The sequence below is a fragment of the Trachemys scripta genome, chromosome 1 (assembly GCF_013100865.1).
Source record: "Trachemys scripta elegans isolate TJP31775 chromosome 1, CAS_Tse_1.0, whole genome shotgun sequence".
NCBI classification, from domain to species: Eukaryota; Metazoa; Chordata; order Testudines; family Emydidae; genus Trachemys; species Trachemys scripta.
The window spans coordinates 131,077,309-131,095,911 of NC_048298.1; the positions used below are offsets into that span (position 1 = coordinate 131,077,309).

At 45.4% G+C, this 18,603-nt stretch overlaps 1 protein-coding gene across 5 annotated transcripts in view; it reads left to right on the forward strand.

The window, feature by feature from the left end:
* TSPAN11 (tetraspanin 11) overlaps window positions 1-18,603 on the forward strand; it is a 191,439-nt gene that overhangs the window by 92,067 nt on the left and 80,769 nt on the right. For all 5 annotated transcript variants that reach the window (XM_034785256.1, XM_034785247.1, XM_034785238.1 and 2 more), the window contains 3 exons: window positions 14,180-14,254; window positions 16,751-16,855; window positions 17,459-17,617. In XM_034785256.1, the coding sequence (XP_034641147.1) occupies window positions 14,180-14,254; window positions 16,751-16,855; window positions 17,459-17,617 (339 nt within the window). The remainder of the gene's footprint in view (window positions 1-14,179; window positions 14,255-16,750; window positions 16,856-17,458; window positions 17,618-18,603) is intronic.

Consider the following 18,603-nt stretch of genomic DNA (forward strand, 5'->3'; position numbering starts at 1 on the left):
AGTCACAGCCCATAGGTGGGGAACAGGTCACTGTCTCCATCTCTGCTGGACATTGTTTAGGGGGAACTAGGCAATGCTTCCACACTGCATTTAACTCAGCAGCAACCATCACCAGCTATAAGCCCCCAATCCCTTCCTGCCAAAGGCAAACAGTCAAGCTTCTGGGTTTGGAACCATTCCCAGCCTGATGCTGGGGACAGTACCTCTGCCATTTGCCACCTGTACAGACAGGGTCAGTCTGGTCCATGACACCAAAAGACTGGTGACACTGGGCCTGCTAAAATGTATGGAACGCAAACATGCCGCAAAAGGTTAGCTCAGGAGGAAAGCAAACAAGCCCTGGATCTATTGGGTAAGAGGGGTTACCACAACCACACTTTCTATGATCTCATCTGCTAAATCAGGCAGCTTCACTCCACGGACCACAGTGGAGTCTTTTCAGAAGCAGGCAAAAATATCATTGCAAGCCCCTTATGGCCATGAAACTGGCCACAGAACGCATGAGGATGCTGGCCGTGGACACTCTCTTCCTTTCTCCCTGGTGGAAGGTGAGGGCTTCAGATGCTTTGTAGCTGCAGCTGCGCCAGGTGGCAGATCCCTAGGCAGCTTCTCCTATTTTGCTAAAAAGGCAGTGCCAGATCTGTGTGGTGCTGTGAGAAGTGTAGTACAGCGTGGGCTGAGTAGTATGAAGGCAGGAATGTGTACCTGACCACGGACATGTGGTCTCTGTTACAGCCCACTGGGTTAGCAACAGCACTGGCAACATGTACACCCTCATTCAACATCACACCACTCTCCATGTGTGGGAGTGAAAAAGAGCACACCCTAGTGACATCTTGGACAAAGTGTGTGCTCTCACGGAGGAGTGACTGAGGCTCCACACCATCTCTGCTGGGTTTGTGCCAATGGATGTTGGAGCAAACATCACAACGTAATGCAAGATAGCGGTTTCCAGCATGTCCCTTGCCTTGTTCACTGCCTCAGTCTGTCTGTGAAGGAATTTCTAGATCATGGTGCCCCGGTGAAGACACTACTGACAATGGCCAGGAAGCTCTGCAGCATCTTCAGCCGGTCCTGTGCAATGTGCTGCACTCTTAGACAACTGTAGGACTCATACAAACTGCCACGCCACCAGATGATGCAGGCAGTGGTGACCAGGTGAACTTCACCTTTCACATGCTGGCATGTCTGTATGTGCAGAGACTCCGTAGCAGCATTCTATCTCCATGGCTCCAGACCAGCCTCCAAATTGTACCCACCCATCGGCTGGTTATGAAGAAGTTAATCTCCTACAGGACTGTGAGGTCATACAGCCAGTCAATGAGGACGATGCCGGGGTCAGCCAAGTAATTCTCTTGCTGTGCCTGCTGGAGAGAGAACTGAGACGCATACAGACCCACTTCCAGAAACAATGACTTCAATGGGGAATCCCTGGTGGGAATCATGGTGTCTGGAAAATTGCCATCTACAAGGCATCAAGGAGCAGGAGCAGTACTGGGTGGCAACATAACTAGACCCCTTATTCAAAAGCACCATGGTTTCCTTCCTGGGAAAAGCGAGGCAGGGTACTGCGAGGCAAGAACAATCCAGGTGAAAAAGAGACTGACAGACATGGTGGCTTGAAGCTGTTGCCTGTGGTCATTGAAGATACCTTCATCACCAAGACCTAACACCATAGCAGATGATGCAGCAGGAGGAGAATACCACCATGGGTGTTGCTGAGGCAGAGAGAAAAAAAATCATCCTCCCTTTGGCACAGACTGGAGAACGTTGGAGGGGTTCACATTGCCTGGTCCAGCCCTGAGGAGGAGGAGGAATGCTCTGCTGCTGAGAGGAAGGTGGAGGGATATTTTCAAGGTGTGATGCTGGTACCCACTAACTCAGATCCTCTTTGTTATTGGCAGCTGAGGAAGGATGTGTGGCCAACATTGCATCAGGTGGTTGTCCCCTACCTCTCCTGCCCATCATCAACCATCTATTTGGAGCACCTCTTTAGTACAACGGATGCTTTTGTCTCCAACAGGCACACATCTCTCTCCACAGGGAATGTGGAGAGGCTTTCATTCGTCCAAACAAATAGACACTGTCTTCCCCCAGAACACAACCTTAGTGTAACACAGGACACCAGCTTGCAGCCTAGTGGAAGACCCCGAGGACATGGCTGGAAAGGGGAAGGAGGAGGACACTGTTGAGGGGGTGTTCATGTATTGGGTTCCCTTGGGCATGGGGAAGGATTTGGAAGTCGTGTGAGGAAACACACCTTTCTCTCTCTCTCTCTCTCTCTCTCACACACACACACGTTTAGCTTTGTTGAATTCCAAATACTGCATAAAGAGCAAGTGGTTTTACTCTTTAATGGCTTTGTTTACTATTATGGGTGGTGCTGACTGTTGACAGAACATTTATTGTTGGTGTGCTGTGGGGGGCAGAGGTAACTTTGGAGGGAATGCGCCTTCTCTCCTGCCCTTTAACTTACATTCTTCCAAATAAGGCAGAAAGGGCAGCAAGTACTTGCCCTTGCTGACAGCCCCTGATGATAATCTTAGTTTTTTTTAACTTTTCTGTGTGTGGCACTGCAGTCACAGAACAAATATTGGTACTCTGCTTAAGCTGATGTTGGGGGAGAGAGTTGGGAGGAGTTGTCTGAAGAACCGCACCGCACCTCGCCTCTTTAACTTTTATTCCAAATCATGTGGAATAGCAAGTGATTTTGCATCACATTTGTCTTACTCAATGTGTGCATGTTGACATAACTTATATTGCTGCTGTCTGTGATGTGTTTAATTTGCTAGGACTGGGGAGGAGGTAATTTGGGAGGAATTGTGTGAGGAAGAGAGATGAATTCCCTCCCCTCCACACAAACACAAATAATGTGGAGCAGCAACCAAATAACAGAAAAACATCTGAATCTGAATCCTTGTTATGTTCTATAACTTAATGTTTTTACAAAGATAGGCTGTTGGACTAGTGCTCAACCCTCAACTTGGAGGACCAGCAGACGGCTTTTCATCTGGTCACTACCCATTGATATGTCCAGCGTGGGAGGCCCTACCAGGAGACAAAATTCCAACAACAACAGTTCCCAGGGTCATTGGGAGACACAAGCCTTCCCATCATGCAAAGGTGTAGTCCCCAGGGTAGGAACAGAGAATCAGAACTAATTTAATTAATTAACAAACAAATAACATTCAACAAACAAAACAAACATATTTTGGGGGGAGGAGTTGGGAGGCATCGTGTGTTTTTTAAAGGAAATCAAAAAGTGACCCAGCTCTTCAGTTCTCCTCCTTCCATGGGTGGGACTGCAGGCAGCTCAGTGCTTGAGGATACAGCCTGGCTGAAAAGTTGGGCTGTAGTCTTGGCCTGCCCCTTCAGGAAAGCTTCCCTCCATTGCTCAGTAGGGGCATTCCTGGCCTGTCACTGGGATGAGCTCCGCCTTTTTCCCCACTGAGGACAGCAAGCGCAGCCATGCCCTGGGACCTGACCCGGGCATGGTGGTGTGTGCTGCACCTGGGCACATAAGGGAGTGGGTCTTGGGGAGCTAGCCTGATGTTCTAGTGGGCAGTGGCAGCTAGTATGGTGGAGCTGGTGGCCCCAGGAGGGGATCATTGTTGTTCCCCCCAGCACCTCTGAGTGCTGCTTCCTTAAGTGGGTCCCAAGGGCACTGGTCTCACTTTTCCTCCCCCTGGCCATATGGGAGCCAGCATCACAGTGTTGGCAGGCAGCCATATCCAACTGCCCTGTCACCACTGCAAAGTGCTCCCAAATGGTGCTCCCCTTCACCACCATCTCCTCTCTCTACTCCCACCTGAGCCTCCTCATCGCCCATTCCACGGAGGGTTGCCACCTCTGAGGTACGAATATTGAGACATCCACCCATCCCATTCTCGGGAGAGGGCAGCAGCCCCTGTGGGTTCCTGCTCATGGGGCTGCCCCAATCACCAACTTCTCCAAGCAAGACCTGGTGGCAGCTGGATCTATCCCACTCCCACCTGGCAGTGACACTCACAGCTGGTATCTGTGTGGTGGTGACTGGGAGCTGCTGGTGCCAAGCTCCCTCTGTCCCACTCACTGCTCCTAAACCACCCCATCCTCTCGGCTCTCTGACACTCAAGAACTAGAGATCCGTCTGCACAGGTGCTGACTGCCCCACCCTTCCTCATGCACACATTGCAGTCACTAGGGGTTGGGGGAACAAGAGGGGACAAGACAAACAAAAATGGGACTTTGTGTCCCAGGAAGACTTACAGATTTCCCAGGACAGATACCTTTTAAAAAAAAAAAGGCTGATCCTGGGAAAACTGGGATCGGTGGCAACCCTAGAGACAGAATCCTGATCCCAGTGCGGTCGGCCTTTGCGGAGGTGCTTGCAGGATCCGTGCCTTGGACTGTTTTTTAACCCAGGCTTTAATTGTATGCCACAATCCTCTTCTACATTGCTTCTCACGTTACTCATGTGAGGAGCCTCATTAGCTTCAGTTGGAGTAAACTGAACAGGATTTGGCCTGCTGTTCTTATCTCTTACACATGTTTGAGTAGTCTGAGGCCATAGCTGCACTACAAACTTTGGCCCGCATAAATTGGCCATGCAGTTAATATGTCACTTGTGTGTCTGCACACATGGCTCCTTGTGTCACCATGGCACGTACTCCTCAGGAGTGCTTGTGTTGATGCACAGCGCAGTGGGCCACCCACCACCATCCAGTGCACTGTCTTTTGGGAAGTTTTGCCAATGCATGATGGGGCAGTAATGAGTCGCAAATGGGGGACTGGGAGCAAGGGGTCAACTTCCCAGTGTGCAGCTGTCGCCATCCCATGATGTCATCTGCAGCCCATAATTTTTGCACTTCTTAAAAGAAAAATCTCACTAACCTGCATGGCCCTCATCACTGTCTGCCATCTCTGACAGAAGCATGGGGCCTGCACTATTGTCTCGAGCTTTGCAAGCACAGGATGCAGAATGCTCTGGTATCTGCATTGCCATAAGAAGAACCGAATCAGTGTGGAACATGATGATTTCCCAGAGGACAAATCACCGTGGGACATTGCGCAAACCAGCTCAAGGTTGCAGGTGGCATTCACAAAGCAGCTGCAAATCATTCAGTGCTGCTTATGGGCCCAAGAAATGAGCATTGACTGGTGGATTCACATCATAATGCAGGTTTGGGATGACAAGCGGTGGCTGCAGAACTTTCAGATGCACAAGGTTACATTCCTGGATCTGTGTGCCGAGCTCGCTCCAGCGCAAGGGACACCAAAGTGAGAGAAGAGAGTGGCGATTACACTGTGGAAACTTGCAGTGCTGGATTGCTGAGTCAGTGGAAAATTATTTTGGAATTGGAAAATCCACTGTGGGGGCTGTTGTCATGCAAGTGTGCAGGGCCATTAATCATCTCCTGCTAAGCAAGACTGACTCTGCACAATGTGCAGGACATAGTGGATGGATTTTCAGCAGTGGGGTTCCTGAACTGTGGTGGAGCAATAGACAGCACACATCCCTATTACAACACCAGACCATCTTGCCACAGAGTACATCTACAGAAAGGGCTACTTTTCTATCATTATGCAAGCATGTTGGGTGACTGGTAACACTCCACTGACATCAGTGTGGGCTGACCAGGGAACATGAATGATGCTTACCTCTTTTAAGAACACAGGACCGTTCAGAAAGCTATAAACAGGGCCTTTCTTTCCCAAATGGTAGTTTACCAGTGGCAGTGCATAAAAGCCAGTAGTAATCATGGGGAACCCAGCCTATTTCTTGCTCCTCTGCCTCATGAAGCTGTATGCCAGCCAGCTGGGCAGTGCCATGGAAGGATTCAACTACTGGCTCAGCAGGTGCAGAATGACAATTGAATGTGTTTGGTAGATTGAAAGGATGATGGCATTGCTTACTCACAGAATCAGATCTCAGTGGAAAAAAATACCCCAGTGGTTATAGCTGCCTGTTACGTCCTGCATACTATTTGTGAACCAAAGGGGAAAAGCTGCTGCTAGGGTGGAGGGGGAGTGTCTGACTGTTCAAACTCAGCAAACAGCCACAAGGGCTATGAGAAAAGTTCAACGTAGAGCTATGCTGCCCAGGGAGGCTTTGAAAGAGCATTTTTACCATGAGCCATGGTAATGCGTTGTAGTGTACCGTGCTCTGCCTGGCCCTGCTGTTTTGGGGCCTGTTAGGAATTGTGCAGCGCTTGTACATTTGTGATTATTAAACTGTTTGTCACTGATCCTGTGAGTTGTGTCACACTGTACAGTAACAAGTAAACAGGCGCTTCCAGAACTGCTGGACACTCTACAGCACATGTGAACTAATGAAGGTGAATTACGTTCCAAATAATAGAATTTTATTCAGTAATAAAATAAATGCAAAAAAATCTCTGCAATTTAAAAGCAAATACATTAAAAACTTAATATATTAATGGGACAGAATTTAACAAGGGGAAAGAACACTCATGTCCAGTTTAGTTACATACACATACAGCAACTGTAGTTTTCGCATGTCATGTATGTGAAGCTGTAGTTGTCCTTAATGTCCCCCGATGGGAAGTGGTAGTGGTAGGTCTGTGATCCCTGGTGTGACATGGAATGTTGAGGGGGGGTGTAGGGAGGTGCTGCAATGGAGCTCTCCATGGACTGCAAAGAGAGAAGAGCCCATGATTGTTGAACCTGTAGGTCCACAAGAGTCTGCAGCATCTGTGTTTGCTGCCAGAGAAGCCCCATTATGTCCTTGTGCATCTCCCTCTCCTTTCCCTGCTGGGAGTCCCGGGCCTTGCTCCAGTCTGCTCTTTCCTTCTCCAGGCTGTGTTCAGTGTTCACCCTCCAGGCCCTCTGCTCACAGTCTGATGCAGCAGTGGCTTGCGGGATCTCATTGAACATGTCATTCCCAAGTCCTCTTCTTTCTTCTCCTTATCTGGCTCTGGCATTCCATCGGTGTGTAGGGGGAGCCCTCAAGACTGCTGCAGCTGCAGATAAAACACACAGAGGTACCATTGTCCGTATAGTCGCAACAGGAATCAAATGTTAAGGTTCAGAACTCCCTCCCTTGCTACGCTAAAGTTTTGCACAAGCCATGCTTATTGACACTTCTGCTTTGGAGTTTTGTGCGTTGTGCCACTCACAACACCAGCCATGCTGAGCCTGGCCCACCAGGGATGAGGGAAATGAAGAGGGACTTGCTCAGTTGCATGAAGCTACGAGTATTTTAGGCAATGGCTCTGAATACTGGCACCATTTTCCACAGGTGTTGGTTATTTTAGCTGATACCTCATTTGTGAGGGTAACAAAGGCAGAGAGAATACAGCTGCAGCTGGCGTCCTGAAGCAGCCCAGGCCCGTATGCTGCTAGCCTCTGTACTGCAATGGTGCCTGCTGAAGTTATCGCTGACTGCTGTGGGAAAGTGTCCTCCTGCAGAGAAAGAAATTAGGTTGCCATCCCTAGAAGCTTTTGGGAGAGGATTGCACAGTGCCTCCATGAAAGTGTCATCAAGATCTCTCAGGAGGATTTAAGAGACATCCCAGTGTACATAAACAAACTGCTCTGCATGGCGCCCCCTTGGCTGACTCTACAGAGAAATGAAATACAAACAACAACACTACCTCCCTTTGTTGTACCACTGCCTCCTGTAGTACGAGTAAATTCATGCAAAGTTGGTAGCTGTATCCTGTTAAGTTGGTGGTGCCATCACTGTATTGGGAAATAAATTTACACACTTACCCAAGGATCCTTCGTTTGCACCGAGCTCGCCCGTGCTCAACTGCTGGGACTTACTGGACTGCGATGGAGTTTCAAACGGATCCTGGCTCACAGCACAACTCTTTGTAAAAATGGCAGATACGTGGCTTGGCTCTGGATTGACTGTTAGGCATATCGGAAGGCCAGGGAGGCCTAATGCAGTTCCTTTGCTTTCATGCTGCACTGCTGTTGGTCCCTGTCATACCCCTTCTCCTGACTCCCCTATGCAATCTGCTTGTAGTTGTCCACATTTCTATGGCTGGTCAGTAACTGTGCCTGCACAGCCTCTTCTCCCCACAGGCCCAGGAGATTCAACATCTCCTGTCACAAGCCAGAGCTAGTCTGGAGCATGTAGTGAGCATGAGCAGTTGTACGCAACAGTGGAGAACTGCTAGATGCGCTTGCCAAGATGTACAATCAGAAAAAGGCATTTCCAAAATTCGCAGGGCTTTAAAGGAGAGGGAGGCTTTCTGCTCTCCGTGACCCCTGGGCAGTAGATTTCACAATTGTGACCAGAACGATCAGTGTCAGGCATTGTGGGACAGATGCTGGAGGACTGTAAAGGTCAACATTGGTAACGTAGTGTCTATGCTCATGCTGCATCAATCTCAACACCACTTGGGAAAGTGGTGTTACTGTGTCTCTGTAACAGGTCATTTATGTCGGTGGGAGACACGTTTAAGTGTAGGTATATGTGCAACTAGGTTGATACAAGGCTACGTGCAGATCAGGCCTTAGTTCAGAACTGGCTTTTCTTATACTTTATCAGTTGGATGCAATCCAGTCACTTCCTCCATAGACAGAGGGTCCTTCTGCAATGGAACCTGTGCTATTCACTACCACACTCTGCGTGAGGCCCCTTTGTGCCAGCATGCATGGGCATGAGTCAGGTACAAGGCTGATGTAATAATCCTTTCCCACAACCATCACCTATTCTCCACTCTCAGGCAGGAGTGGGCTTCAGTAGGTCTCCAGGTAGGCCTCCGTAGTGGTGAAGTAGGTCTAGTGAGCAGCTCTGTAGCAGAATTTTCTCTCCCCACCTCCCTGCATATCTACTCAGAGGCTAGCCAAACTAATCAGACTGGATGCTGAGCTTGGGGTTTGAGCCATAATTGTCATCCTCATTTAACTAATGAATCAGAACTCTATGTTGATGGGGGAAAGAACCTTCAAGAGTTGCTGGGAAAAAAATAGCCTGGCTTTATTTTCACCACCAAACAAACCGCATTTCTCATGAGGCAAGTGTATTTATTCTGAGCGTGCCACTAGCTTCCTCAGCACATTTATTTACTAGGAAAGAAAGAGGCGTTTAAAAGACACTTTTGTCTGATATTTCTTTTACTCTTTACATTTCTAGAAAGAGTTCTGATGACTTGACTAAGTATTAATAGAAGACTTGATTTTTAAAAAAATCCCTGTGAGGTGATGGCATGTACTAATTTAGACTGCCATTAAAAGAAGGTATAATTTTTCTCTTCAATAGCAACCATAGCAATTATATTCTTTTAGGAGAACCCTGGAGTTGTATTTGTAATGCTGTTTCAGTGACACATGAATTGGTGCTGACAAAATGAAGCCATCCTTTTGTTAACGTTCCCCTTCAAAAAAAATGTAATAAGTATTTGGTGTCCCAGGTGGTATCAGAAATGAATTTCGGACTGAGCCACAGAAACGAGATGGGTTTTGGTAAGCTTATGATTTTCCAAAAAATCCTGCCTGAAAGTTGAATTCTCTCGTTTGACCTAGATTTTATTGGATGTTAATTTCTCACAATACTCTTGGAACATTACTATTTTTCAATATGTAAGACATGCAGGTGTGGAGGAGATTAGCAGGAGAAGTGACAAGTTAATGAGGCAAGCATTCTAATCACTGTTCTTAGAATCCCGTGTAACAAATGCATCAACTGTAAAATTACCAGCATAATGATCCACCTCCAGAACTCAAAAAAAAAAAAAAAAGATTAATGGAAAGGAATAATTTTTTAACATTTTCCCAGATTTTGGCAAGCTGCTTTGTATTCTTAAGGGTAAAATAGCTCTATTAAAATGAAGCACCCCAGCCCTTTTTCCATTTGCTTTCTAAAGAGGAACAGCTCTTTAATGCAATGGTTATATTTAGTTCCACTATTTTAACTTTTGTTACTATAGGGGTCCATTGTGTGCTGGAATAATCCACAAAGGGGAGAAGGAACTCCATGAGTTTTAACTTGAGGAGTTTCCTTCTTATACTTCCATAGGGTTAGGGGGTTGGATTCTGCACTTTCATCCTTACCTCCACAGATGCGGTCAGGAGCGACACCCCAAAACTTACAGAATACCTGGCCTTCTTGTTGCTGCCCAATTCCAAAAGAAAGCAGTTGAAAGGTTCCAGGCTTCCTTGGCATTTCTCTAGCCAGCATATTTATTTATTGTTTATTTAATTTTAATTATGGTACCACCTAGAGGCCAGGGCCCCATTGTGCTAGGTGCTATACAGACATATAACGCTGAGATGGTCCCTGCTCCAGAGAGCTTAATGAGTCATAAAACCAAGGTCCTGAATGGGATCCTTAACGTAAGTAGGGTTATTTGTTAACCCTTCTCACCTTAGATTTGTTTCAGTTCTGTTAATTACATTCTGCCTTCTTAGGTTGTCCCTGCAGTTTTAACTGGATATGGTACACTTCACTTGGCATCCCTCGGACTCTGTGTGCATTCTGTGCTTTGTTCTGTTAAAACAGCTGCTGTGTTTCTCCCCAGAAGCATGTATGTTTCAGTGGTAGGTAGCTGGTAAAGCACTCTGGGATTTCTCTGGTTGACAGGTGCTCTATAAACATACAGGAGTATTATTTACTGTAAAATGAAAATTTTCTCTCCGTGGGTTTATAATGTAGTACTGGTCCTTTTATGTTCTAGAAAGCACTAATATAATCAATTTAAGTGTATGTACAGTATTTACATTTAACCAGAATTTTGAATATGCATAATGTCGTACCATAGGTATGGACCTCCTATAGATACAATACTATAAGACAGTTTCAGTACTGCTTTGTGTACTGTAGCATTCCGTTAATAATGGGTGAGCATTTAGATTGCCTGATTCTGATTTTACACTGATATTGCTCTATTGACTTCAACAGAGTTACTCCTGGTTTACACCAGCGTACAGGTGAGGAGAATCAAGCTGAGAGTTTTCTTTGACTGGGATTCTATGTACTAAGAAAAAGAATGCTGGTAAAATGCTGATATTGATATGGCTCTGAGAGTTCTTTCAATAGCTGTGAAAAAAACTGCAGGGGGTTCCTTTCACATAGTGTCATTAAGAGCAAAGTGTATCCAATTTTGCTCATCTCAGACCTCTGCAAGTGAAGAAGGTGACAATAGGAATGAACTGGGTGATGTTTTGAAAACAAAGTCCCCATTCTCCATTTTACACTAGAGTAAATCAGAATTATCTCCACTGAAGTCAATGGAATTACACCAGAGTAAGAGGGAAATCAGGGCCTAGGTCTCTTTAATTGCAGTTGGAGGGCCAGATGCTCTGATGGTATGACTCAGCATAGCTCCACTGAAGTCAATTTACACAAGTTCCCCCTTTTCCAAGACTGCCACTGATGGCAGTCATACAGGCAGGTTTGCCTTAGTCTGCAGTGGTCACGTTTCTGGTTGAGCTCTTTTTCCCTCCTTGTATGTTAAGCAGAGTTGTGTTTGGTCAATACTTGAATGGGAGATATGCAAGAAAAACACAGGAGGTCACCTTGTTAGCAACAACCTAAAACGAATAATAACACTCCTAAGGATGCCATATTAGAGTCATGGCTAGAATGCATACCCCAGGGGTGGAGGGGAAGACCCCAGTATGGTAGAGAGTAAGGTACAAACGTTGATTTGACCCTAACAACCATCCTTTCAAAAGTGGATATCTAGCCTTGCGGCTGGTAATAGAACAGCACATACACTTGTATACAAGGAGGTAAATTTGAAGAACAAATATCCAAAGGTATAAAAGCAATGAATTCTTTGTACTTTGGTTCTACCTTGAAAACGACCCTTTGTAAATCTGCTGCCTATGTATATTCAGAGCCATAATTTAGTGACAAATTATTTCTTTTTCCTTTTTACTCTTGTCAGTGTAACCCTGACTTGTACAATGGTGTTTTTTGTCCCCCCAGGGCAGAGGTAGTCAGTTATTTTTTGTTAAGGTCCAAATTTCTTGGTCAAGGTATAGTAAAGGTCCAGACACCAGAGAAAATTTTAAAAACCCAATAATGATAATAAATAAATAAGTTTTTGGGGTCTGTTCAGAAGCATCTGGCAGTCCAGATTGCAATTCACTTGCTGAGTACCCCTGCCCTAGCGACTGGTCCTCATAAGAGGATAAGACTCTATTAGGGCTGCCAGCTAGAGGAGTTTCTCCTTTAGCTCAAGCAATTGAACCTCATGCTGAAGATCCCAGGTTCAGAGCCTGCTGATGAGCCAAGCAGGTGGTCATTATGTTAGCCCTGCAAAGCCAGCACAGCTCACAGAGAGGGAGCTGGATTGTATTACTTCTTGAACATCACCAACAAAACTGTTTTAGGTTCCAGTTACAGGGCCAATTAGTTGCACTTTTGAAAACTTACTGAAGACAATGTGTTTACCCATATGTCTCTGAGCACATACTTCGGCCTGCAGAATCCCTATTACAGTTGATGTGCAAAAGACTTTGAGTCCTCATCTTGCACACACTTATCGGCATGCCTAATTTTATGCCTATGAGTAGCATCATTGATACTTACAGGACTCGGCCTTGCAGGGCTCTCACTCCAGAACTAAAAATAGCAGGGTAGGTGTTCCCGCTCAGGCTGGAGCCCAGGTTCTGAGACCCTCTAATTCCTATATTCTATACTGGGTAATGGGAAAATACCTCTCTCAGGATTATTATTTACAGGTTAAAAAAGAGGCAATGGAATAAACTGAGAAATTAAACGTCAATAAATGACCGGAATTGGGTTCTTTACTGTGGGCACAGATGTTGACCATTCTACATTAATTAAGGTTGTAAAACAGTTTACATTCTAATCCCAATTTGTAGATGCTCATAATTTTTAGTGATTTTTTTTTTTTCAAACTTTGGGGCTGAAATTTCACACGGTTGGCCGATGCCTCAATATGAATCTTTCTGGAAATCGCTGCTTTTAATTTGTGAAAGGGTGAGACACAAAGTGCAGTTTTGCCACTGTTAAAAAAACCTCCCCCCCCCCCCCCCCCCTGAATAGAGTGCAGGAGAGAGAGCATGAAACCAGCCAAATCCTTGAACTTGAAGTTTTCCATGTGCAGATTTCTCAGTGTGCGTTTGCTTTGATAGGTTGTTGTCGTTTTTTTGTTTGTTTGTTTGTTTTTTGTTTTGTTATAGTTTTGTTTCTAAATGGCTGCAAAATAGGCTTTTGAACTTATAAAATCTGCTTTGGGCCATGCATAGTGTGAAAAGCCATTAATGTTTAAGGCCCCAATTCAGCAAAGCACTTAACCACATTGGCTATTAGGTATGTGCATAATTGCTTTGCTAAGTATGGATGTAAGCATATGTTTGTGCTTTGCTGAAGCAGGGTCCAAACTATGATGTTATCCTTGATGCACTAGTCACCTGAATTGCTCCAACCCAGCCATGATTTCTTTACAAGGGAGACAAATGTTTGTTAAAGCCAGTGTCTCTGATAAAGGAACCCATTAGAATCCTCCTGCTCCTTGTTCTCCCCATTGGCACGGCCTTCCCATCTTTTCCTTTCATCCCCACTTGCTCTTCCTTCAGTAGTCTTCTCTGTTTCCTAACTCCTTCATTTCCTGCTCAGCATGTTTCTGCCGTTCTGTGTTAGCTACTTAAGTGCAGGGCCGGTTCCAGGCACCAGCTTGTCAAGCAGGTGCTTGGGGCGGCCGCTCCGGAGAGGGGCGGCACGTCCAGCTATTCGGCGGCAATTTGGCGGACGGTCCCTCACTCCCACTCAGAGCAAAGGACCTCCCACCGAATTGCCGCCGCAGATCGCGATTGCGGCTTTTTTTTTTTTTTTGGCTGCTTGGGGCAGCCAAAACCCTGGAGCCGGCCCTGCTTGAGTGGCCCCCATTACCATAGTATCTGAGCAGCTCTCAGCACCCCTAGGAGGTAGGGAAGCACTATTCTCCCCATTTTACAGCTGAGGAGCTGAGGCACAGGGAGACCAAGGTCACACATGAAGTCTGTGGCTGAGTACAGAATTGAACCCAAATCTCCCAAGTCCTATGCTACCCCCTAACCCTTGAACCGTCTTTCTCTACTTGCGTCTTCATGGAAAAGTTACTTCAGAACTTCAGGGAATTACCATCTCTCAAACACAAGAGTGTCAGAGTTCCTGACATTGTTGAAACAAGTTTTCACTTCCTTTTGGAAACTCTGTTGTCCTGTTTTTCTAATCAGATACAACCGGAGTTCTTTTTTGTTTTCCCCCTTGCAGTATTTCTCCATGCTCCTCTTGATCTTCCTTATTGAGCTGGTTGCTGGAGTTCTTGCCTATGTTTACTATCAAAGGGTAAGTTGGAAGGTTTGTTTTATTTATATTTTTAATGTTACAGCAATAATTATCTGTCGGCAAGGTTGGGTTAAGAAAGTCACTTCTTATAAGAGCTCAATAGAAATTAATTGAAAATATTGGGTGTTTTGTAAAAGTTATCCAAAGCATTTTCTTAAATCCATAGGGCCAAATACCGTTGCACAAAGCAAGGCCACATAATAAGGGTCTAAACCACAAGAAAACGTTGCTGGGCTGAAGAACACAAATCCCAGTCCTGTCCAGCTTAGCTCTGCCTCTCCCATAGGATATGGGAGAAGAGCAGCAGATACAACCCCTGGTTCTTCCTTTCCCCAAGTTCTGGGGCAAGCCAACTTGTACACCTTGATTGGCCATTCCATCTTCCCTCCATGTGACCCTGTGCAGACAGGCGTTGCAGAGCTCAGCACAAAGGGGTGTGTGGCAGCCCTTCAGATGTTGCTGCTGCTTGACTCCTCTGGGCATTTCTGCTGGGTTTGAGCCTTCATCTGAGCACAAAAGGGGGAACCCCTTGAGAATGCTGCAGACTGTAACAGTGCAAAGGAGTGTGCTTGAGGCTGGGTGAGTTTGTAACTTGTTGTTCCTACACATTCATAGCATAAATTAGAAAATAAGACGGTTCAGAACATTGGTCCATCTAGTCCAGTGTCCTGACAATGACAGTCTGAGCCCCACCAACACACACACACAATGTTACTGCTGAAGAGAAAACCTCTCATCTCTTCCAACACGAAGGAAAGCTCTCTCCTCCCCTAGAAGCCCGGTACCAACTGGAGAGGGATGCCCCCTAGCACAGTTTCAGCAATCCAGCTGAGCTCCCCATCTCCACTACTAGCCCCAGGGAACTGCATTTGAAACCAAACAAACCTAGATCAAAGGCTGGGTTCAAGCTCCTCTGTCCCTCTCCCCATGGGGTAGTTTCTCCAGCTCTCTGAACTGCATGGCCCCTAGCAGACAGTTGAGAAACCTACATCCCCAAGAACTGGTAGTGGTGAAACATGGGAGGCATTTCCATGGTCTCATCACTTCTGCAAATCCACAGCGACCCAACCCCCAGTGTAGACCGTGCTATGGCGACCAGAGAAGCTCTCTCCTGTTCGGCACAGGTAGTATCTTCACTAAGTGCTGCAGCGCTATAAGTGTAGACAAGCCCTCAGAAAGTTAAAGATTCTAATTCATTTATCCTGAAATATCTCTGAAGCCAACAGCCTTACCCTGGTTTAGAACAGAGGCAACGTTAGACTGGGGCCCGTATTGTGTGGGACCAGTTCCCAAGCCCTGATCTGCTGTTCTCCCTCCCACTAGCTGGTATATTTGATCAGTAAAAAAGGCATATTTGTATGAATGGGAATTGGGTTTAATTTTGTAGAATTATACAATGTTGCACTTGCTGACTTTAATTGTGGACGCCTTTCCAAAAAACAGCATTCGCTCACCAGAAATACTCCCACATAAACCACGAAGGGAATATTATATTTTGGCCAGTGTTGCACATGTTATACAACAGTGAAGCTGTTCTTTTTCTGCTTTGAAAGATTCTTTTGGGTTCTTTTGCTGTTCCATCCTGCAGAATCCCTCCATGCGCTATGTATTTTTTCTCTTTTGGAAATCTCTGGCCTGATTCTGATCTCACACCAGTGCAACTTCACGACATCAAAGGAGTTACCTCTTATTTTAAACCAGCATTACTGAGATCAGAATCAGGCTCATTGTCTTTTCTGGAACACTTTATTTTATTCACATTTTAAATCCCAGTAGCCTAATCATAGATAAGGAACCAGCTCACACTGACTTTAAGTAAACAGTAATCAAAGGCCTGTAGTACGAACCCAGAGTTCCATCAATCAGATTAATACTCTATGAAGTTATTACCAGCTCATAATGTTGCTCATCCCCCATGCCTTTAATTTATTTTAATAATTTAGATTGCAGTTAATGATCTGGTCTTAATATCAATTATATTTTTCATTTCCTGTTTATTCTATTATTATCATTTTACATAGCACTGTAATTTAACACTGCATTTTGCAAATCTAGATTATTATGTGATCTCTCCTCTGAAGAGCTTATGCAACCTGACGAAACAAGCAAACACAAGATAAGATACAGAACAATAGTTCAGGGAACAGAAGGTTTGGTGTCTGACCTTTCTTGTTTTGTTTTCTATCTATGGACACTTAGGATGTAGGGCCATCTGGGCCTTTGAATGTCCTGTTTGTTTAGGGCGTATATCACTTTAAGCATATTTTAAAAGAAGATTTCACCAATTTAGGATTTTAATATATAAATATCAGGCCTGATTCCAACTTCTTGCCAGTTTTACACCAGTGTAACTCCACTGACACTGGGACCTTATTCCTGATTTACACTGAAATAAGAAAGATCTGAATCCTGCCTTGGAGGGTCCTAAAACCTAAAGCAAAAATGCACATTTCCTTCTAGAATGTATTCATTATGATTTTTCTCATTGGTGTACAGCTAAGCGAGGAGCTGAAACAGCATCTGACCCAGACCCTGACTGAGAATTATGCTGTTCCTGGGAAAACACACATCACCCATTCCATCGATCGCCTGCAGCAAGACGTAAGGAAACCTTCTGTTGCTCACACTGCTGCTGCCTAGCTGTTTGTCCCAGCTCATGTTTCATTTAATATTACTAGTTGCTGGAAATCTCATGCAATGACCTGAGCTTGCCTAATTTCCAGACCAAAGAAGTTCAGGGAAACCTCTGAAAGAAGTTTATCTGAAAGTCTGAGTCTTCAGATAGCTACCCTTACTGTTCTCAAAGTCGAGATGCAAAAACAGAGGCGACTCCAAATCAGCGATTACTTCTGAAAATTTGACTGCATTGGCTTTTGCAACAGTTACGGTCACTGGGCCTGATTCTGATCTCATTTACACTGGTATAAATCAGGAGTAACTGTTGGAGCCATTGGAGTTTAACTATTGTAAAACCAGTGTGAGATCAGAATCGGACCCCATGATTGAGTGTGTGCCCCCAGAGGGTGATAGCTGACATGGCCGGAGACGAAACGGAGTTGCTAACACATCCATCCCCTTGACGTATCTACAAACTGAAAGGGATGTATGTTTTCCTTGATAAGTGGCTCAACGTTACTTTGTTTTCTTCTCATGAGGATAATGTCATGCCCTCCACTGAATGTCAGCATTTCCTTTCCATTGCAGTTCAAATGCTGTGGCAGCAATAGCTCCGCTGATTGGCAGCACAGTGTCTATATCCTGTCTGTAGAGTCCAGTGGCCGAGTGGTACCAGATAGCTGCTGTAAAACAGTCACCTTCAAATGTGGGAAGAGGGATCATCCATCTAACATTTACAAGGTGGAGGTAAAATGCCATTTTGACAGTCTGGGTTTTTTCCTACTGTTTGTTGAACAAATCATAAATGACGTTATCTTATAGAAAAATGAAGGGATGGAAACTGATGGAAGTATCAGTAATAATTGCACTTTTATGATGACTTGTGTGGTGGTCTGTGATCACTCAGTCCCTAAGGTGCCTGCAAGAGTTCTGCTCTATTTTGTGTCCGGTTCCAACAGCCTGTGCATAACCATAAGAGCTTCCCAGTGCCCAGCTCAGACTCTGTTGAACCCAGCCCTTAAAGGCACAGTCCTCAATGGTACAGTTTTCCCTTCCAAACCAAAACTTAATAACTAGAACACTTAAAACCCAAGAGTAACACAACACACAAATACTTTTTAACCAACCTAATAACTAAACTGCTAAGAATGCTCAGTTAGACTTTGAGGTGCTCGGCACAGTCACTTGAACCTACACGGCTCCCCTATAACATCAGTACTACCGCGGTCAGAAGGTGGCAGGTTGCTCCAAGTCCTGGGACTCCGTGGTCTCAACCTGCTGTGGTTGTTGCCTGTCTGAGACCCTCTCGATTCAAATATCAGGCTCTGTGCCTCTTATCTCCCTCCCTTCTGGGATTTGAAGAAGGCGTCACTTATTCCTCTGTAGGATGTGTCCGAATGGGCTGATGACCTCATACAACCAGGGGGCTACATCTCAAGACACCACTGCTGCTTGCGATTCTTGTTTCCATCATAGATATTTACAGCATCATTTTCATGAAGTGGCAGCTCCAGGTACCCCAAATCATATTGGGGTTTTTTTGTTTTGCCTTTATTGTCTCTTTATAAATCTGCAAGTCCCCAGTGACTCGGACATCAGTTTCTAACAGTGCAGACATTCGTAGGGTTACCATACGTCTGGATTTTCCCGGACATGTCCAGCTTTTTGGGCTCCAAATCCCTGTCCGGGGGGAAAGCCCAAAAAGCCGGACATGTCCGGGAAAATCGGGACAT